This window comes from Colobus angolensis, unplaced genomic scaffold (genome assembly GCF_000951035.1).
Source record: "Colobus angolensis palliatus isolate OR3802 unplaced genomic scaffold, Cang.pa_1.0 Scaffold102, whole genome shotgun sequence".
Lineage (NCBI taxonomy): Eukaryota > Metazoa > Chordata > Mammalia > Primates > Cercopithecidae > Colobus > Colobus angolensis.
Window position 1 is genome coordinate 5,919,116 of NW_012111142.1, and position 23,398 is coordinate 5,942,513.

At 33.9% G+C, this 23,398-nt stretch overlaps 1 protein-coding gene and 1 pseudogene across 2 annotated transcripts in view; one reads left to right on the top strand and one right to left on the bottom strand.

The window, feature by feature from the left end:
• Positions 1 to 23,398, bottom strand: part of HOOK1 (hook microtubule-tethering protein 1) — a 67,655-nt gene that overhangs the window by 27,360 nt on the left and 16,897 nt on the right. For both annotated transcript variants that reach the window (XM_011941216.1, XM_011941223.1), the window contains 9 exons: positions 21,558 to 21,608; positions 20,226 to 20,358; positions 17,722 to 17,789; positions 15,988 to 16,050; positions 12,495 to 12,578; positions 9,341 to 9,507; positions 7,484 to 7,624; positions 6,172 to 6,373; positions 5,511 to 5,621 (listed from right to left, as the gene is read on the bottom strand). In XM_011941216.1, the coding sequence (XP_011796606.1) occupies positions 5,511 to 5,621; positions 6,172 to 6,373; positions 7,484 to 7,624; positions 9,341 to 9,507; positions 12,495 to 12,578; positions 15,988 to 16,050; positions 17,722 to 17,789; positions 20,226 to 20,358; positions 21,558 to 21,608 (1,020 nt within the window). The remainder of the gene's footprint in view (positions 1 to 5,510; positions 5,622 to 6,171; positions 6,374 to 7,483; positions 7,625 to 9,340; positions 9,508 to 12,494; positions 12,579 to 15,987; positions 16,051 to 17,721; positions 17,790 to 20,225; positions 20,359 to 21,557; positions 21,609 to 23,398) is intronic.
• LOC105511122 lies at positions 22,883 to 23,310 on the top strand (annotated as a pseudogene).

A 23,398-nucleotide genomic window follows, 5' to 3' on the forward strand; every position in this document is an offset into this window, starting at 1 on the left:
AAAAGGATTCATCACATAAAAGGAGCCTTAATAAGATTAACAGCAGATTTCTCATCAAATAATGGAGGCCATAATACAGTAGGATGACATAAAATGCTAAAAGAAAAAGACTGTCAAACAAGAATTTTATATCTAGCAATACATCTTTTGAATATGAAAGATGAACTGAAATTTTTCCAAGAGTAAACAAAACAAAACAGAGAATGTGTCATTAGCAGACTTTCTCTGTAGAAACATACTAAAAGGAATCCTTCAGGTTGAAATAAAAGGACATTAGTGAGTAATTTGAATTTAGCCAAAGAAACACCAACAGAGGTAACCATATACACAAATATATTTTAATGGCTGGGCACAGTGGTTTATGCCTGTAATCCCAGCACTTTGGGAGGCCAAAGCAGGCAGATCACAAGGTCAGGAGTTTAAGACCAGCCTGACCAACATGGTGAAACCCCGTCTCTATTAAAAATACAAAAATTAGTCGGGCATGGTGGCGTGCGCCTGTAATCCCAGCTACTAAGGAAGCTGAGGCAGGAGAATCGCTTGAACCCAGGAGGCAGAGGTTGTAGTGAGCCAAGATCATGCCACTGCTCTCCAGCCTGGGCAACAGAGGGAGACTTCATCTAAAAAAAGTATATATATACATATATATACACACACACACACATATATATACACACACACATAAAATTAATGTATTTTTAACTGTTTTAGTCTACAATTTGATTTAAAAGACAATAGTACAAAGCATTAATTAAAAAGTATTAATGAGTTTATAATGTATAAAGATGTAATTTGTATGATAGTAATAGCATAAAGCAGAGGGGAGGAAAAGTTTTTATTTTGGAGTAGTTTTCAATACACTATTGAAAATAGGTTTACCATTTACTCTAAATGGATTGTTTCAAGGTAAGATGCTAATTGTAATCCCCCATAACAACCATCAGAAAATAGCTTTTAAAAACTTGTAAAAGAAACTAAGGAACTAAACTGGTATATTGAAAATAACACAAAAGAAAGCAGTAGTAGAAAAATGGAGGAGAAAAAAAGACATATAGAAAACAAATAAAATGGCAGACCTAAATGCTATTTTTATCGGTAATTACATTAAATGTAAATGGATTACAAACTCCAATCGAAAAACAAATACTGGCAAAATTGATTAAAAATGATCTAAGCAAATGCTAAGTGAAAGAAATAGACCTTAGTATCAAAGACACAAATATAGTTTGAAAATAAAAGGGTGAAAAAAATGATGCAAACAGTAACCAAAAGAAAGATACAGGACTATATTAATATTAAACAAAACAGACTTTAAGACAACTATGGTAACCAGAAAAGAGACATTAGAAAAATCAATCTATCAGGAAGATATAACAATTACAAACATAAAGAAACCTAACAGACCTAAAATACACAAGGTAAAAACTGACGGAATTAAAGGGAAAAAGAGATGATGTAACAACAATTGGAAATATCTGTATCCTACTTTCAATAATAGATAGAACTATACACAAAGATTCAAGGTAGAATACTTGAACAATACTATAAACCAACTAGACCTAACTGACATATAAATACTTTACCCAACAGTAGAATACACATTTTTTTTAAAATCCACATGGAACACTCTGCAGAACAGACCATATGCTAGGCCATAAAACAGGGCTCAATAAATTTAAAAGGACTGAATGCACACAAAGTATGTTCTCTGACCACGATGGAATTAAATAAATCAATGACACAAGGAGATTTAGGATATTCACAAATATATGTGAAAATTGAGCAAGATACTCATAAGTAACCAATGTGTCAAAGAAGAAATCATAAGGGAAAATAAATTCAAAAGAATTAAACAAAAATGCAATATGCCAAAACACGTAACGTACCAAAATAAACCCTAAGGCAAATTTACAGCTGTATCTATATTAAAAAAATCAAGAAAAATTCCAAATCAATAACTTAACTTTCTATCTTAACTAGAAAAAAAATACTTACATACAAAGGAATTTGTGTTCCTTTACCAATGAATTATTAAAGATTAGAGTAAAAATAAATAAAATAGAGAATAGAAAACAAATTGTAAAACCACAAGTTAGTTCTTTGAAAAGATGAACAAAATTGAAAAATCTTTAGCTAAACTAACTAAGAAAAAAAAAAAACAGAGAAATTCAAATTACAGAAATCACAAATAAAGGAGAGGATATCACTACTTAGCAAAATTCCCTGGTTTCTCACAGAAATGAAGAAGAAACAAGACAACTGTATGCCAATAAATTGGATAAATTAAATTGACAAAACTCTAGACAGACACAAATTAGTAACACTAGCTCAAGAAGTCATAGAATAGCTGAATAGACTTAGAGCAACTAAAAAGATTGAATCAGTAATTTGTTAACTTCCTACAAATAAAGCTCAGGTCCAGAAAACTGAACTCCCCAAAAGATTTAAAGAAGAATTAATACCAATTTTCATGAACTTTCCCAAACCATAAAAACGTGGGAAAATGTCTCAACTCACTCTATGTAGCCAGTGATACCAAAACCAGGTGGTGACCTCACAAGTACATTACAAACCAATATCCCTTATAATACCTATGGAAAAATCTTCAATGAAATATTTGCAAACTGAATCTGGCAACAAACTTTTTAAAGTATATATTATGAACAAGTTGAATTTATCTCAGTAATGCAAGATCTGTTTAATACGAAAAAAATCAATGTAATACATCATATTAATATAATAAAGCACAAATACCATATATCATCTCACTGATCCAGAAAAAGCATCTGACACAATCCAATACTCTTTTATAACAGAATGCAACAAACTACAAATAGAAGGAAACTTCTTCAACCTTACAGAGGGCATCCAAAAACAAAAATGAAAACAAATAACTCACAGCTAATATCACATATAATGGTGAAAAATCCAATGCTCTTCCGCTAAGATCAGAACCTAAAGAATGATATCTGTTCTTTCCACTTTTATTTAACATTGTACTGACAATTCTAGCCAGTACAATTTAGCAAGAAAAATAAAAAGTATCAGGATTGCAAATGAAGAAGTAAAACCAATTCTATTTGCAGACGTCCTAATCTTATATATAGAAAATCCTGAGAAACTTACCTAAAAACTATAACTAGTAAACAAATTCAAGAAGTCTGGAAGATTCATGATCAATGCACAAAACTCCATTAAATTTCTATATATTAGCAGTTAACAAACCCAAAAATGATCTTGATAGAAGAATTTTATTTAAAATAACAACAAAAACAATGAAACACTTAGGAATACATGTTTAAAAGGTGCCAGTCTTGCACACTGAAAACTATAAAACATTGTTGAAGGACACTTAAGATCTAAATAAATGAAATGATATCCCACATTCATGGATCAGAAAATTAGTACTGTTAAGTGGCAACATTTCTAAATTAATCTACAGGTCATGAAGTTCTTACAAAAATCTCAGCTGCCTTTTTTCTTTTTTTTTTTTTGCCAGAGTTGACAAACTGATTTTAAGATTCACATGAAAATGCTTGGGAGTCAGAGTAACAAAAACAGCCTTGAAGAAGAATAAAGTTTGAAAACTCACACTTTCCGATTTCAAAACTTAACTACAAAACTACAGTAATCAATAATCAATAAATGAGTGTGGTAGTAGTATAAGATTAGACATAAAGACCAATAATAAACCATTAAAAGACCACAAATAAACCCTTACATTTATGATCACGTGATTTGTTTAAACCTTTTAAATTATTAATAGAGGTTATTTTCTAAGCAGTTTTAGGTTTTTGGAAAAATTAAATACAGAGTTCCTTTATATTCCTCTTACCCTCTTCTCCCTCTGGTCTCCCCTATTATTACTATCTTGCATTTGTGTGGTAATATGTTAGAATTGATGAGCCAATGTTGATACACTGTTATTAACTGAAGTCCATCATTTATACTGTGGTTTACTCTTTTTGTTATACACCCTATGAATTTTCATTAATGTATAATGACATGTATACACTATTAAAGTATGATGGCCAAGTGATTTTTAACAAGAATACCAAAGCAATTCGACGTAGTAAGAATAGTTTTATCAACTGGTGGTACTGGGACAACTGGATATCAACACACAAAAGAATAAAGCCAGATGCCTACCTCACACCATATACAAAATGGACTGCAGACTAAATATAAGAGCTAAAACCATTAAACTGTTTAAATGAAAAACACAGGATAAATCCTTGTACCTTAGGTTACACAATGTTTTTTTTTTTAGAAACATCACCCAAAAAGGACAAGCAACAAAAGGAAAAAAAGTAACTCTGATCTCATCTAAATGTAATACTTGGTGCTGCAAACTATATCATCAAGAAAGTGGGATGACAACACATAGAATAGAAAAAAAAATTGCTAATCATATACCTGACAAGGAACTTGTATCTAGAATATACAAAAACTATTCCAACTCAATAATTAAAAAGCATATAACCTAAGTAAAACATGGGGAAAGGATTTGAAGAGGCATTTTTCCAAGGAAGATATACAAATGGCTAATAAATACAAAAAAGATGCTCAACAACATTAGTCAGTAGAGAAATGCAAATCAAAAACACAATGATATGCCATTTTATACCCACTAGGATAGCTAAAATCAAAAAGATAATAAGTGTTGATAAAGATGTGAAGTTAAGCATGGTCACCATATGACCCATCAATACCATTTCTGCCTATACACTCAAGAAAAATGAAAATATATCTAAATAAAAATTTGCACATAAACATTCATAGCAGCATTATTCATAACAGCCAAAAATCAAAAACAACCCAAATGTTCATAAACGCGTGAATGGATAAACAAAATGCCGTATATCCATACAATGGGGCATTATTCGTCAATAAAAAGGATAAAGCACTGATACATGCTACAACACAGATGAACCTTGCAAGAGTCAGTCACAAAAATCACCAAGTGTATAATTACATATTCTAGAAGGACTAGGAAAATCTGTAGACAGCAAGTAGATTAACAGTTGCTAAGAGTAGGGCTGAGAGGATTAGAGTGCAGGGTAAATGGTGACCGACATGAGGTTTCTTTTTAGGGTGATGGCTGTGTTCTAAAGTATGATTATGAAGATGGTAATACAACTCTGTGGATATATTAAAAACCACTGACTTGTATACCTTAGGTGACATTTATGGTATGTCAATTAAATCTTAATAAAGCCAACACAAAATTATTATCTATGGTCCTTGATCCCAAGCAACTGACAGACTAGAATCAGAAAATATTCATTGAGACTTATGACCTTGGCTCTATCATTTCATCTACCATTGTGAAGAAAACTTTAAAAACTGAATGAAGATGTAAGTCATTTTTACAAGACACTTCTATGTCAAAAAATTCAATTTGGAGGAAGACAGAACTGGTAGACATCACCACCATTATAGAAACAGCAAGGGCATTACAAAACTAAAAGAACAATGAAATATTCCTTATCAATTATATCTTTGTTTACCTCTTTTTCCTTAAGTAAAGCTTCGTGTTTTTCTTCAAGCCGTTTCATTTCAAACGCTAGTGTGTCTGCCCTTTTGGATTCGGAGGAAAGTTTAACGTGAAGATCTTGAACCTAATGTCAGAAACAAAAGGAAAAAAAGTCCTTAAAAGTATATAAGTGCATAAATCTCAATAGTCTTTCAGAATTAAGTAAATGAAAAACTGATTAGGAATAAAACATCTATACTAAAATTGCAGTCTAATTCTAAATACTTGTGGAAAATAACATATAGACAAGAATTAACATAAAATTAAAAATAATCAAATAGTTTAGCCAAAAAAATTAAAAGTCAGCCTTCTAATGTTACTTAGTAAACAGCAAAACGAATATTTCAGGTTACAGCTCCATTCTCTAAGGCATTAACCCTGCTTACCAGAAATGCTAATAAATAAAATCTCAAAAGAAAAAATAATTTCAGAAGGTAGTTAAAAGGTAAAAGACCCAGATAACTCAAACTCAATTATCAATCCTTGAATTTTTAACATTAAAGAAAGAAATTCATCAGAGCAAGTTCATAGTTTATTATATGGAATGCTTCTCAATTTCTTTACCATTCTTAAGAAATCAAAAGGAATAACAAACCCTTACAATTTTATCAATTAAAACTTAAGATGTTTCTTACCTGCCTTTTGTATGTTTCTAATTGTGTACGTGCTGCATTTGCTTTTTTTAATTCTTCTTCTAAACTGACTGTATTATGCATATACATCATGTTGGTTTCCTGTAAAGTTTTCACCTGCTTGCGAAGGTCATTCAGATCTTGTAGCTTCTGACGATATATCTCAACTGTTGACTCCAGTTTATTTGCTTTATCAGAGGTAGCCCTATAATAATAAAGACTAAGCATTACTGTATATAAACTAGTATATACTCATAATTTTGCTTTGGCTGTAAAATGAATCTTCCAAACAATCACAAAAAAGAAAAAAGAAAAGTAAATGAGAGTGAGTGAGAAGAGGAAACTGTAAACGTTGCGAGAACTTTGGAAACAGACTCCAGCCTAAATCCATTTAAAGTTCAACCTCTTTGGTATAAAGCCATCAAAATAAAAATGCTTCACATCTGACACACTAAATTATCAAACTATTTCATATATTAGCATAATGAATAAAAATAATAATTTTGTATATAAAATTGAGCAACTCAGCTGCTCTGCAGCTTACAGGCCAACCTTCCTTTGTGTGTAACATTCAGCATAGTTTCCTTCTAAGTATTTGACTTATTTTATTTAGGAAGTTGACTAAATTTATAAACTTGTCAGGCAAAGCACTTCCCTTTGGAGCTGTGCTTACCTGACTTAAATAAATAAACAAACAAACAAATAAACCAAATCACTTCACTATCACAAGCAGGTCCAAATTAATGGTTATACAAATTTTGTTTCAAATGAGTATTAGGAACTACAAAAAATAATTAAGAAAAATTAACAAAAAAATATAAAGACGTGGACAGACTGTTCACTGAGTAACATTTCATAAGAAAAAAGTAAATATAAACTTCATATTGCCAAATGACAATCCTCGCTAAAAGAAAGTTATGATTCTTGCCTATATTTGATCTATAGTTTATCAAATGTCAAAATATGGATTGAGAATACATTTCCTTACACAAAAATTTCACAAAATATGATAGGTACAAGCAAGTCAAGTTAAACATATCTATAAGTACTCCGTTTACAAAATTTTAATTAAAGGTCTCATTTTGGATTTATGGGTTCTAATGTGAAAATGTCTTCAGAAGAATTGAGTATTATCCATGAACTGCAAGCCCAAACAACAAACATAAAAGAAGTTAAAACTATCAGCCTGGATTAAAAACTGATCAATACTTGACATACAGGAATAATCCTATGAATCCTCATTAAAATATGAAATACTTGAATTGACTAAATAGCTCAGAAATGGCATAATTATATTTTTTAAGACATGCCATACCTAAGAACATCTATTTCATCTTTCAGGGCTCTTGTTTCTTCCGCAAGACTAGTCAGTTCATCATTCCTATGCTGGAATTCGATTAGCTGCTTTTCAAGTTCTTCACAGTGAACACGGTAATCATCTTTTGCAGCTTCAAGCCTTGCACAAATAAAAAAGTAAGTATTTATAACTTCTATGATTTGTTTTAATTACATAATTACATTATAACTTGCATGAATATATACGCAAAGGCATATATAACACTCAACACAATAAAATATTTGATGATGAATAAAACATGTATCAATAAATGCCAAAAGACTGGAATATCATGGAACATATTCTCTAATAATAAAGGTTAATTAAATTAGAAATCAGTCGCAATAAGAAGTCTAGAAAAGCTTTAATCTTTGTAAATTAAAAAACACATTCCTAAATAACCCACAAGTCAAGAAAAAAAATCACAATGGAATTTAGAAAATGTTTCAAACTAAACAATAACAAAAAGACAAGCAATCAAATTTGGGGGACAACACTAAACCAGTGCCTCTCAGTTTTAAAGGTTTATGTTAGAAAGAAAGAAAGGCTTAAAATCAATGATCTAAGTTTCAACTTTAAGAGGCTAGAGAAAGAAGAGAAACATAAATCCAAAGAAAGTATAAAGAAAGAAATCTAAAACCAATAATATAGAAAGCCAATAAAGGATGTTTGAAATATTAAGAAAACTGATGAACCTCCAGCAACAGTGATCAAGAAAAACGAAAGAAAACCCAAGCAATATCAGGAATGTAAAAGAGTATGTATCATCACATCTGCCACAGTCATTATAAGGATAAAAAGAGAATATTATGAACAACTTCATGTCGATAAATTCAATAACTTAAATAAACATATACACTGAATTTTAAGGATAAGAAGAGAATATTATGAACAACTTCATGTCAATAAGTTCAACAACTTAAATAGACATATATACTAAAAAATACAACTTACCAAACTGACACAAGATGAAATAGGAAATCTGAAAAGCCCCATGACCATTAAAGAAATTAAATTTGTCAGTAAAAATCCACTCACAAAGAAAACCATAGGTCCAAATTGTGTTACTAATAAACTGTATCAAAATTTCAGAAAGAAAGAACATTTTTACATAAACTCTTTCAGAAAATAGAAGAGAGAATATGCCTCAGTTATTCTATAAGATGCAGAAGTCTGATAACAAATCCTGAACAAGACATTACAAGAGACAAAAGTCAGATCAATATCTATTATAAAGACAGTTATAAAAATTATTTTAAATTATTAACTGAATCTAGTGATATATAGAATAAAATATGAACAAAGTGGTTTATCTCCAGAATGTAGGTTTTTAACATTCAAAAATCAATCAATATATTAAAAGAATGAAAAAGAAAAACTACACCATCTTTTCAAGATGCAGAAAAATCATCAGACAAAAATCAACACCCAATCATGATTGAAAAAACAAAAACAAAAAACAAAAACCTTGCAGCAAGGTGGAAACAAGGGGAATTTCCTCAATCTGACAAAAAGCACATTGAAAAACTCTACAGTTAACACCATAGTTGATGGATCCTAATTGCACATGATCCCTGTAAGACCAGGAAAAAAGCAATGATGGCTGCTCCTGCAATAAGGCAAGGAAAATTAAATACAAGACAGAAATAATGAAAGGAAGATGTAAAGTTCTATTAATAGATTAAATGACTATAGATTCCATAGTCTGTATTCTTCGAAAATTCATGTTAAAACCTAATCCCCACTTTTTGCTACTAATATAACTTTTGCTACTAATATGACTTTTTGCTACTAATAGACAGAACTCCATAAAATGATTTCCATTAAAAATGCTACCTGAAGTTTTCTTCCTGTAATTGTTCTAGTTGTAACTGTGCATGAAAATACTTTTTTGCAACCACTGTGTTTGGATCATCAAAAGAGCCATCCAGCTGGTCAAGTTTTTCATTCATCATCTCATTTTCAGAAACCAGAGAATGCTTTTCATCTTGAAGTGTAGTCACCTAAGAAACAAACACACACACATAAGCACCAGTAGAAAAAACAAACAAATAAAAACTCTTATTAGAGTCTAGAGTTCAGATTCTAGATCTGACTAAGCCATTAAATAGCTTGGTCTGTCATACTAGATGAGTTCTAAGGATACTTCTGAATGTAGAATTCAAACAAAAGAAATCAAATCAATACACATATGGAGAAAATAGAATAACTATATCTTTAAAATGCTATGCCTGCCTTTGTTTGGGGAAGAAAATGTTTTCAAGTCTCTAAAACTGGATGCACAAATGAAACTTCAAAAAATTAATTTGTCTCCCCTTTTAGGTATAAACTAATTTATAGAATGATGTCACCTACTAAGCAAAATATACACACGTATGTTCAAAGTTATCATGATAGGTTTAGAGTATAAAATTGTCAGTCACACATCACATTCAGGAAATAAGCACATTTGATTAATGAATCAATAACAAAAAGCTAAGCTGTTTCCATTTGCACATTTAAACTGTTTGCTTATGATTTAAAATGAATAAAAACACCTTAGTATAGAACCACATCAATATCAATACCTGGAGCAACTATTTTTATTCATATTTTTAAAACATGCGTGATTTTCTCTCCTGGTTCTACTTCTTTTCCATTTGAAAACATCTTTAAAAATGCATAGCTAAGGCTGTGTCTTTTCATAAGGCCAGAATTTTTACATATGATTAATAATTAGTTTGAAAAACCATTGATTAACCTTTTCTGATTTCCAGTGTATTACTGAACAAGTTTGCTATCCATATTTTCAAAACATGTAATTCAATCCAGTTATGTAAATATGACTACACGTTGACACAAAGAATAGGAAATTAACATCAAATGATTGCCCTGAACATAGTATATAGGCAAGTTACTGTCTTCTAAATGAGAAATACAAAGTCTGGGAAACTGTTCCTGGGCAGACAACATAAAGAAATAACTTTCTGTTCCTAAATTCAACGCATGCACCCATGCCTATTATGTAAACTGTTTAATGACTACTATTACCTGCCATGCATAATAATTCAAAGTGATTCAGATACAAAAAAGAGTAAAGAGCTTCTGCCCTTAAGACCCTTACAGTAGAAATATAAACAATTATGTAAAAGATGTTGAAGGTGCTTTGAGAGAAGCACACTATAGGGTAAGGGTAGGGCACAAAGAAGAAAATATCTCATTCTAGCTTGAGTGTAGGGGCTGTCAAAAAATGACTGACAGAGGAAAAACAACACCCTCAGTCATCAAAACTGGGCAGGACTCTTCTAAAACAGAATAACACCAAGGGCAAATTTTAGTTTTGAATACCTGGTGAATAACCAATCTTGCTCCTATCGGTATGCTTCAATGTAGCTCCAGAGGAATTTCTGGCACAGACATGAGTAAGGAGGGTGCCAGACAGGCACATTCCTTGTTCCCACCCTAGAACCATGACTCAGAGCGCTGGTCAGGCATCTCCTTCAGCAAGCTCTCATGGTGATAAGTTCAATCTGCACCTGCCTCTGTCTCTCTCTGTTTGGGATTTCTGCACTTTTCACCTAAAACCAGATCATATACCCTTCATTATTTGTTACAAACACACAAATCTTTAAATGTGGAATTTTGTGTTCTTTATTGAATAAGAATTTCTCAGAAGACTGTACTTAGATCCTACGAGAGAATGGTAATATCTGAATGGCTCAATCTTCCTATGAAGTATTTTACAGGGTGAATATGATCCTATTTAAAATGAACACATTTCAGGTACTTCGCATGTGTTTGAAGGTGTATGTTACAATGTGCAGTTAGGAAAGGTGTGAAGGAGAACAGATTAAATTTCCCCTACTTGAGACACTTACTTCGTTCAAATACAGAGGACTGGTTTCTACAGATGAATTTAGAAGACCCGAATTCCAGTGCTCCCACTGCACTAAGTGACTAGTCACCCTAACCAAGTCTTTTCCTTTTCCTTATTTGCAAATGCTTGAGGGTTAGAAGCATTATCCAGCCCTGTCATTTTAGATATTTACTTCCTCTAGCAAGGATACTACTACTACAGCTTTGCTCCTTGCCCGTACACTTTTCAGAGAATCAACTACAAATTTAGCTCATTATTTAAACAAAAAAATGCCATTTACATACAGCATATTATGAAGGTACACTTAACCTTCTGTACATCTTTTTCTAGACTTATTGCATAATATGCACATTTGTATTTTGATGTAACAGTAACATCATACGCAAACAATATACATAGCACTTCCATGCCAGGCTCTAAGTGCTATATATATGAACTCATTTAACCCTCACGACGACTCTGGGAGATATATGCTATCATCACTCCATTTCTCAAAAGAAAAAACTCAAAAGAATAATTAAGTAATGTGCCTGGAGCAAATAACCAGCTAGTAATATGACCAGGTACTGAATGTAGGTAGCCTGGTTTGACAATCTAACCTCTTAACCATTAACTATTCTTGCTCATGCCAAGTTCATTTTAACATACATGTGCATATAAGATTATACACACACATGTTCATATATACATACATGTTAGCAAAAACTTGCCGTAAGAGACTACATACATATATATGAACATGTACTTGAAAGTATTGGTGGGGGACGTGTCAGGCACCACTTAATACTTTAATAAATTACCTCTATTTAATATTCACATATACAATATGAAGTAGAAACTTTAATTTTCCTATTTTACAAAAATGAAAATGGAGTCCTTATCTAAATAGTTGAAATTCTACAATTAGTACAGTGATTTTCTCAAGGGAAGTTAAGCCAGCAAATTTCAACTATCAGAGAAAAGTATTTATGAAATTCATGCTTGAATATTCAAGCCTATAAGAAATCCTTTTAATGTTCCCTCCATGAAGTGAAACCTAATCTATAAAACATAGTGCCAACTAATTAATTACAATAAAAAACTTCTGTAAACTTAAAGAGGAAGTTTTTCTCAGCTCAGGGTTTTTTCCCGTACCTGCATATCCAATTCTTCACATCTTTGCCTCAGCTCTTCTTTTTCTGCTAGTGCTTCCTGAAGTTCTTCCAAGGCTTTTTTAAGCTGAAATATAAAATGTCCTAAATCTTAGTAAATGGTGTTTTGACACAAATATAGAAAAATAGAAAAAATATACTCTTCTCACAACACACATATACACTGATATGGGAAATTATTTTTTATATTTACCTATTAACAAATGAGTCTTACAACAAAAAAAGAGAATTTTAGGCCAATGTCCCTGATGAACATTGATGTGAAAATCCTCAACAAAATACTGGCAAACCGAATCCAGCAGCACATCAAAAAGCTCATCCACCACGACCAAGTTGGCTTCATCCCTGGGATGCAAGGCTGGTTCAACCAATCAATAAACACAAATCAATAAACATAATCCATCACATAAACAGAACCAATGACAAAAACCACATGATTATCTCAATAGATGCAGAAAAGTCCTTTAACAAAATTCAACAGCCTTTCATGCTAAAAACTCTCAAAAAACTAGGTATCAATGGAATGTATCTAAACATTAAGAGCTATTTATGACAAACCCACAGCCAATATCATACTGAATGAGCAAAACCTGGAAGCATTCCCTTTGAAAACTGGCACAAGACAAAGATACCCTCTCTCACCACTCCTATTCATCATAGTATTGGAAGTTCTGGCCAGGGCAATCAGGCAAGAGAAAGCAATAAAGGGTATTCAAATAGGAAGAGAGGAAGTCAAATTGTCCCTGTTTGCATGATTGTATGTTTAGAAAACCCCATCATACCAGCCCAAAATCTCCTTAAGCTGATAAGCAACTTCAGCGAAGTCTCAGGATACAAAATCAATGTGCAAAAATCACAAGCATTCCTATACACCAATAACAGACAAACAGAGAGCCAAATCATGAGTGAACTCCCATTCACAATTGCTACTAAGAGAATAAAATACTAGGAATACAACTTACAAGGGATGTGAAGAACTTCTTCAAGGATAACTATAAACCACTGGTCAAGGAAATAAGAGAGGACACAAATAAATGGAAAAACATTCCATGCTCATGGATAGGAAGAATCAATACCATGAAAATGGCCTTACTGCCCAAAGTAATTTATAGATTCAATGCTATCCGCATCAAGCTACCACTGACTTTCTTCACGGAACTGGAAACAACTACTTTAAACTTCATATGGAACCAAAAAGAGCCCACGTAGCCAAGACAATTGTGGGCAAGAAGAACAAAACAGGAGGCATCACGTTACCTGACTTCAAATTTTACTACAAGGCTACAGTAACAAAAACAACATGGTACTGGTACCAAAACAGATATATAGAACAATGGAACAGAACAGAGGCCTCAGAAATAACACCACACATCTACCACCATCTGATCTTTGATAAACCTGACACACACAAGCAACAGGGAAAAGATTCCCTATTTAATAAATAGTGTTGGGAAAACTGGGTAGCTATATGCAGAAAACTGAAACTGGACCCCTTCCTTACATCTTATACAAAAATCAACTCAAGATGGATCAAAGACTTACTTAAAGGTACGTCTGTAGGACCATAAAAGTCCTAGAAGAAAACCTGGGCAATGCCATTCAGGACATAGGTATGGGCAAGGACTTCATGCCTAAAACCCAAAAGCAATGGCAACAAAAGCCAAAATTGACAAATAGGATGTAATTAAACTAACGAGCTTCTGCACAGCCAAAGAAACTATCATCAGAGTGAGCAGGCAACCTACAGAATGGGAGAAAATGTTTGCAATCTATCTGTCTGACAAAGGGCTAATATCCAGAATCTACAAAGAACTTAAACAAGTTTACAAGAAAAAAGCAAACAACCCCATCAAAAAAGGTGCAAAGGATATGAACAGACACTTCTCAAAAGATGACATTTATGCAGCCAACAGACATATGAAAAAATGCTCATCATCACAGGTCACTAGAGAAATGCAAATCAAAACCACAATGAGATACCACCTCACACCAGTTAGAAAGGCGATCATTAACAAGTCAGGAAACAACAGATGCTGGAGAGGTTGTGGAAAAATAGGAACGCTTTTACACTTTTGTTGGGAGTGTAAATTAGTTCAACAATTCTGGAAGACAGTGTGGCGATTCCTCAAGGACCTAGAACTAGAAATACCATTTGACCCAGCAATCCCATTACTGGGCATATACCCAAAGGATTATAAATCATTCTACGATAAAGATACATGCACATGTATGTTTATTGCGACTCTATTCACAATAGCAAAGACTTGGAACCAACCCAAATGTCCATCAAAGATAAACTGGATTAAGAAAATGTGGCACATACACACCATGGAATACCACACAGCCATAAAAAAGGATGAGTTCATGTCCTTCGCAGGGACATGGATGAAGCTGGAAACCATCATTCTCAGCAAACTAACACAGGAACAGAAAACCAAACACCGCATGTTCTCACTCATAAGTGAGAGTTCAACAATAAGAACACATGGGCACAAGGAGGGGAGCATCACACATCAGGGCCTGTTGGGGGTGGGGGTTAGGGGAGGGATAACATTAGGAGAAATACCTAATGTAAGTAACGGGTTGATGGGTGCAGCAAACCACTATGACACGTGTATACCTATGTAATAAACTCTCATGTTCTGCATGTGTAACCCAGAACTTGAAGTATAATAATAATAATAATAATAAATGAGTCTTAATTTGTTGTCTTTGTATGAATTACATTTACATGACCTTATTAACATTGAAGGCTATGGTCCCACAGAAGTAAATTTTATGTAAATCCCTGCAAATTACTTTTACAAGTATTAGAGAAGGCATTGTTTAGTTTTATTACAGAAAAAAAGTTTAGAAAAAAACATGGCATGTTTACATTTAAATAAATTATTTCTTTAAACATTTTCTTTTGAAATACTTCTTGAGATGACTGGAGACACTCATAAAAGAAGACGTGTCTAAAAATATAACAGAAAAAGTACTCAATGCATTTGCGTTTCCTTTTACCCTTTATTCTATAACCCATATTGGGTTATAAATGGGAAAAGAGTGTCTTTTCCCCCTGTAAAACAGTCCCGAAGGAAAGGAGCCTTGAATACAGGACCTTTGAGCTGTTTCTTCAATATCAAGTGAGAGGAGAGCAACAGTGAAAAAAATTAAATTACTAGATAAATTAAAACTTAGCAGGGTTTGTTTTTAATTGTCCTCTGTTTCACTGTGTAACCATACAGCATGGTCCAAACTACATTACAAGTGTCAGAAAGAATGTTCAATGTCACTCAATTCTTTCAACATGATCACAAAAACCTCTGGAGACCAACACCACTTCCATTCAATTGGGATCTTGCAGAAGAATCAACTAAATTTCATTGAAGAAAATATTCTTGTATATGCTCTTTTTGTAAGCCTTATGAGAGTAATTGGCAAAGAAACCCTAACATGCTTTCAACATTTTTCTTCCATACTAAAATACTCACCTGTTGCTCCAATTCTCCAACAGCATCATTCAGAGGAGAGCTCAATATTTCTTTACTCATCAACTTGGAAATTAAAATAATAAAATTAAGTATAACAATGTGATGTTTATGAAGTAAAATATATTTTCTTGAAAGGATAGTAAAATGATTTATATTTAGCTTTTCCTTGCCTTAATTTAAGGATTCTTAGAACACTATTCAGATAAAAATTTTATTGGAGGTTTAACTTAATAACACAAATTCAAGCATATTAGTGAGGACACCTAAGTAAATTGTGCTTTAAATACATAGATATATTCAAAATACTTGTGTACTGAAGAATTTCAATACAATTTCTAAAAGACATATTACTGATGAACAGTGAACACATTAAATAATTTTAAAAGGGATTCGTATACACTGTAAGTTAATACTTTTTAAATGTAGCCTTTTCGAGAAGTCATTTTTAAAGTAGAAGTTACGATTATATGAAAAAAAATCCTGTAAAATAACTCTTTGAGATGAAAGGCAGATTTACTTACGTACAGGGATGCTCTGAATCCAAACCAACAATGCAAACTCAGGGAGTACAGACTACCAAAGTCCTGTATGATGTCTCCCTCTAAGTCATGCCCCTTCCAAACTGCTTTTCCTGAGGTCTCCTCTGCACTCCATCTCAGCCGTTTAGGCTGATATTAAGAATCAACACCTCATCACATTAATTCTGAATCCTTCCTGGCTCCACTTACATAACTAGACTAGCTTTAATCCAGCTTACCTGGCTCTAAAACCTAAGTACCACCATATTTGCTCACAGATCTAACATTTTGAAAATGCATATGGTATATATAAATGAAAAATTCAGGAAAGATTGTCATAACTTGCAGAAAACAAAAGAGAAAAGAAAAACTCCTGTCAGATCAGAGACTGTTTATCCTGCATTTCCTGCTAAGCTGAAGTTATTTAAAGGAAGGGTCCCCAACCCTGGGAGGCTGGGGCGGGTGGATCACAAGGTCAGGAGATCGAGACCATCCTGGCTAACACGGTGAAACCCGGCCTCTACTAAAAATACAAAAAATTAGCCCGGCGTGGTGATGGGCGCCTGTAGTCCCAGCTACTTGGGAGGCTGAGGCAGGAGAATGGCATGAACCCCAGAGACGGAACTTGCAGTGAGCCGAGATCACACACCACTGTACTCCAGCCTGGATGACAGAGCAACAGAGTGAGACTCCATCTCAAAAAAAAAAAAAAAAAAAAAAAACTGGGCTGCACAGGAGGTGAGCGCAGGCAAGAGAGCATTATTACCTGGACTTGTCACTGTCAGATCAGCAGCAGCATTAGATTCTCATAAGAGCAAAAACTCCACTGTGAACACTTCTTATGTGAATCTAACGCCTGATTATCTGAGGTGGAACAGTTTCATCCAAAAACCTTCCCCCTGCCCGCCACCCCGGTTGTACGGAAAATTTGTCTTCCACAAAACTGGTCCCTGGTGCCAGAAATGTTGAGGACCACTGATTTAAAGAGACTTGACAATATTAATTTATTAACCAGCTTTTAAAATGTAAGGGTACTAAAATTGGGCTTAAAGGCCTTTTAAAATATTGTGGGGGGTAGAAAAGGAAGACCCACTAGCTAAGGGTAAGTAAGCCAACAACAAAGAGAAAGTTTATAAAAAGAAAAGCACAAAGTATGAAAAGTTTCATATAATTTGGTTTAGGATTTTTATACTCATAGGAACATGATATAACTTACCTCTTGAATAGCAGTCATGACCACATGTTGAACTGACTCTTCCAGCGTCATTATATTTTGAATATGTTCTATGATTTAAAAAAATCAAATCTGAAAAAAATCTACTCTTTACATGTAGTACCTCAGCCATCAAATGAACAGACTATAAGAATTCATTTACCCACAGATAATCCTTCATGTAAATACATTATTTGTCTATCAATATGTCTTCCTTCCTCACCAAGATAAACTGAGTATTGTTAACCAAATGAGTTCATTCTTTCAAGATTGAGATTGTTGCAGTTAGTACCTTGAAATCATTTCAAAAATCATTTCAAAAATCGGCCGGGCGCGGTGGCTCACGCCTGTAACCCCAGCACTTTGGGAGGCCAAGGTGGGTGGATCACGGGGTCAGGAAATCCAGACCATCTTGGCTAACACGGTGAAATCCCGTCTCTGCTAAAAATACAAAAAATTAGCCGGGCGCGGTAGCAGGCGCCTGTAGTCCCAGTTACTCGGAAGGCTGAGACAGGAGAATGGCATGAACCCGGGAGGCGGAGCTTGCAGTGAGCCGAGATCGCGCCATTGCACTCCAGCCTGGGCGATAAGCAAGACTCCATCTCAAAAATAAAAATAAAAATAAAAAAATAAAAATAAATTAACACGGCAAAGTACAAAAGTGTGAAAACTTTTAAAAAGTTATGTATCTAGGAATCAAATTCCTTTTTAAATGGGACAAAATTGCTCAATAGTGCTTAGAAGTAAATTATGGAAATATTACATATAATATTAAAATTTGTAGGACACAACAAAATAATCACTCTAAAGCAAAAGTGCCACTTAAAATGTCAATTATAGCTTAAAATAGGAACAGCTGATTAATTCACAAGAAAAATGAATGAGATAAAAGAGGACAACAAAATTAAGCAGTAAAAACAAAATAGGGACCGGGCGCGGTGGCTCACGCCTGTAATCCCAGCACTTTAGGAGGCCAACGCGGGCAGATCACAAGGTCAGGAGATCGAGACCACGGTGAAACCCCATCTCTACTAAAAATACAAAAAATTAGCTGGGCGCGGTGGCGGGCACCTGTAGTCCCAGCTGCTCTGGAGGCTGAGGCAGGAGAATGGCGTGAATCCGGGAGGCGGAGCTTGCAGTGAGCCAAGATGGCGCCACTGCACTCCAGCCTGGGTGACAGAGCCAGACTCCATCTCAAAAAAAAAAACAACAACAAAATAGACTCAAAGCCAAAAGTTGGCCCTTTGAAAAAGACTAATAAAACTTACAAACTTGGTATAAGATTAATTAAGCAAAAATAAGTTACAAATAACCAGCAATTAAAATATTAACAAAGCATTAATCAATGAAAAAATAAAAAGAATCACAATTACAACAAAAAATAACTAGATTTATAAATAAATTACTGCTTGTCAATTTGCGATTAAATATTTAGAGAAGTTTTAACCTTCCATGAGCTAATGTACCTGCTTTTATGAAAAACCCAATATACAGATCTTTAACATTATTCATAAGTGAGAAATAAAAGCCTACAGAGAAGTGCTAGCTTGTCCTAGAAAAAAACTTCTAGTAAATAGTAGAGATGGACTAATATAAAAATTCTCTGACACCTAGTCACTGTCCTTTTATAAAATACACTGTCCTTTTGATAAACTACAATTAATTTCATGTATTTTGTTTTATTTTTCTCCTTTCGGAGTTTGTTAGTAAATTTATCCCAACTTCTATCCTTTCTTCATTAGACAATGTTGAATGTTTTCCAAGGCCCTGGCTTGAAGTATTTTGCATTTTGCAAACTTAAGCACTCAACATTATTCTTTCATAAAGGTAGTGTACTAAGAACAAGTTTGGATGAATCATGCAAAACAACAGCAGCATCAAAGGTCTCACCACCCAAACAGATTCAAGCCCTCAAGGGAAGGAGGTCTGGGCCTGTTCAGTTCATCATTCGGCATTACATGCAACCAAATATGATCCTTTTGTACTCAGCAAAATATGGATCACTATGTTTGGATATACCAATATAATGCATCAATTCCATTTATATCATTAGACCACTTATCTGGAGGATATATTGGACAGATATGCTTCTGAAAAGAGCAGACTATTATCTGAAGAAACCTGAATTATAAATTAGTAGCTGAATATTTATGAAAACTGAATCCACACGAAGTTCTTACATGTAAAATAGACATAATGTAGCAAATGAATAAGTACAATTTTTATTGAATATCCACTAAAACTTATTTACTGGATATATATTAAACTAATTAAACTAAAATACATTTAATTTAGCCACTGAATATGAATATCAGAATCCAGGTACAAATAGGACACTCAAGGTATGCCACTTTTCAATGACAGAGTTGGGCTAGAATTCAGATCTTCTGGTTTACATTTCAGAGTGATTTCTGAAAGTTTTAATAGTACATTTTAATGCTAGCTTGTATAGTAATGTAGATTGTTTCTAGAAAGTAGAAATCCTCAAATAATTGAAATTCACTTACCTTGCTTCTTTTCACAGTTGATCGCACAACCTAAAATAAGCTGGAGCAACCTCCCAAGCTCCACTGGATCTGAACATTCGGTTATTTGGTTTAAATTAGGGATAAGTGCTTCTGAAATCTGCTGCCCCAAAAACTACAATATTAAAATAAATTAGATCACTCATTTATGTCGGCTGCATATAATTTGCTACATTTAATATTGTTACAATGAAAAATTACAGATTCATGAAACAACTAAGATAAAATAACAAATGACAAATCAATAATTATTGATTAAAACCAGGTAGCAATGTTCAGGCAACATCCCAAAATTCTGAGTAACCAACTGAAGGCACTATATTCCCTTTTGGTTTCACATCGAATATCCTTTGATTCCACTGTCAGAGAGAAGAATTTAATTGAAGAAGCACTTGGCCTAGTCTACTATGACAAAACTTATTCCTGTCCATTAAATAACAAGCTTATGTTAAGCCAAAGAATATTCATAATATTTTCATATATAATCAATTAACATAGAAACACAATGTAAACCACTGCACTTTTACAAATGAACAACAAATCTAGTGGATTAATTTTTTTTCCTGGTCTTATCTTTCTTTTTCTTATTTTTTACCTGATTAAAATGGTTCTTGGCATTAAAAAAGTTTCAAAATTAGTTTTAGGTATTCAATAAATTGAAAATTTTTAAAGAGTATTAAACATTTTTGGGAGAAATTACAAATTTAATTGTGTGACAACTTTAAAAAATAGAAACAAAAATTCTTCAATGGAAAAGTCATTCAAAAGCTGCCCATCATTAAGCAATAAACTCTCATATCAAAAACCCTACTAGAGAACTTGTTATGATGCTGAATAAGAAAAAAACAAACTGTTTTACTAATGTACTATCTAAAGTGACTTTATAATACTACTTTCATTTTGCATTTTTTCCAACTTACTTGTATGAGCATAATCTCAGTGATGTCTTTGCTATTGTTTACACTATGAAGAAATGTCAAAATAATGCTTTAAATAGAAAATTACTTCAATTAAAGTCTACTTTATAGTATTGCACAAAATCAAATTATATTAAAGATGAAGGTAATTCTACTTGAAAATAATCAATTTGGAGAGTATCAATACCTAAGCAATGTTATCTTACAAATCAATATATCTAAGCTTAAACTTGTTCATTTTCACAAATGAGTATTCCATAAAAATGGCAATAAAACATGTTCCAATTATGACTCACATTCCAGTAAAATATTATAAGCCAAAAAAAGTGATTTTTCAGTCTTAAAGTAATTTTCATATAGCATTTTGCATTTAAACAAAGTCAGATGTTTTTCATACCTCATGATAATAACTCATAATTCCTTGAAGAACCTTCTTTAAATTACTGGCCTAACATGAAAAAAATAAGAGATTCTTATTTCAGATTAATAATGAAAGAAAAGTTATGCCAGCATGAAAAACAATAAAAATTCTCCCCTAATTAAAAAAGACAACAAAAACATTATAATAGAGTTCTATAAATACAAACACAGGATGCTTTTTAACCATCAGAGATTTAATCAGTGTTTAGTTAAGTAGGGTTATTCTATTTAAAGTGCGCCACAATGAACCCTAGGGACAACTTTAAAAATTTATATATGGGCATGTCCACCTCCGGTCATGAGCAAGTTAACTGGGTTTTGATTTTTCTCTCCTGTCACTAATAATTAGAAAACAAGACAAAATACATTAAACAATTGTTTTCAAGCTTTAGACAACAAGTAGTACAGAACTCTGCTTTCTGAAAGAACAAAAACAAACAGAAAATGAGCCCTACACTAGTACAAGCTTTCTGTCTTGAGGCAATTTTCAGACTACAGGGTAGGGAAGTGGAAACCAAACCGAGCCTGCTCTTCTCACTGACTGAAGAGACAGACATCAGAAGTTCAGGAAGGCCTGGGCAGTTTGAATTTGCAGGGCAGACAGATGAAAAGATGGGAGCTATGGAAAGAGCAAGCTCTGGAGATTTGTGTAAAATGGTTCCTTTGATTCTTTGGCTAAATACCAGTTTGCATGTGGATGGGTGAAACTCAATGTTCTTTCCAAAGAAATAACAATCCAGGGTACTATAAACTGAACCATTCCCAAAGACTGCATAGGCCAAAAGATTTTTGAAATTCTCACTAGCTGGAATGAAGACACCATGCTACATGCACAAAGCATTCACTAAAGACCCCCAAAAGGTCACAGTTTAGTAATGGGTCTAACTTAGTCCTAAAGGAAAGAATAACTTTAGCTCTGCCCCCCACCACAGCCAAAAATAGGCCTTTCAAGGATGAAACTGATGCCAAGTACCTTAGCTGCTTGCAAGAACAAAATTCAACACTCCTTAAAAGAATATACTTAATTGGGAGGCCAGGTGGGTGGATCACCTGAGGTCAGGAGTTCAAGACCAGCCTGGCCAACATGGCAAAATGCTGTCTCTACTAAAAATACAAAAATTAGCCAGGTGTGGTGGCGGGCACCTGTAATCCCAGCTACTTGGGAGGCTGAGGCAGGAGAATCACTTGAACCTGGGGGGCGGAAGTTGCAGTGAGCCAAGATTGCACCACTTCACTCCAGTCTGGGCATAAGAGCGAAACTCTGTCTTGGGAAAACAAAACTTCAAAAATCAGCACTCAGTCATGGCTGCCGCCATTGCTGCTGCCGGTGCCAGGGAACCCCAGTCCCCGGACAAATTGCTCCCGAAAGGCGACGCGGAGAAGCCTGAGGAGGAGCTGGAGGAGGACAACCATAAGGAGCTAGATGAGACCCTGTCGGAGAGACTATGGGGCCTGACAGAGATGTTTCCGGAGAGGGCCCGGTCCGCAGCCGGAGCCATTTTGATCTTTCCCTCTTTGTGGCTCAAAAAAAGTACAGATTTTCCAGGGCAGCCTTGTGGATTGGGACCATTTCCTTTATGATCCTGGTTCTTCCCGTTGTCTTTGAGACTGAGAAGTTGCAAATGGAGCAACAGCAGCAACTGCAGCAGCAGTAGATACTTCTAGGGCCTAACACAGGGCTCTCAGGAGGAATGCCAGGGGCTCTACCCTCACTTCCTGGAAAGATCTAGATTGTTACTGCTATTTGAGCTGTCCCGGTGGGATAAGTTTGAAATTCAAGTGTTTGAACGGCTGATTATTTGGATTTTTTTTTTTTTT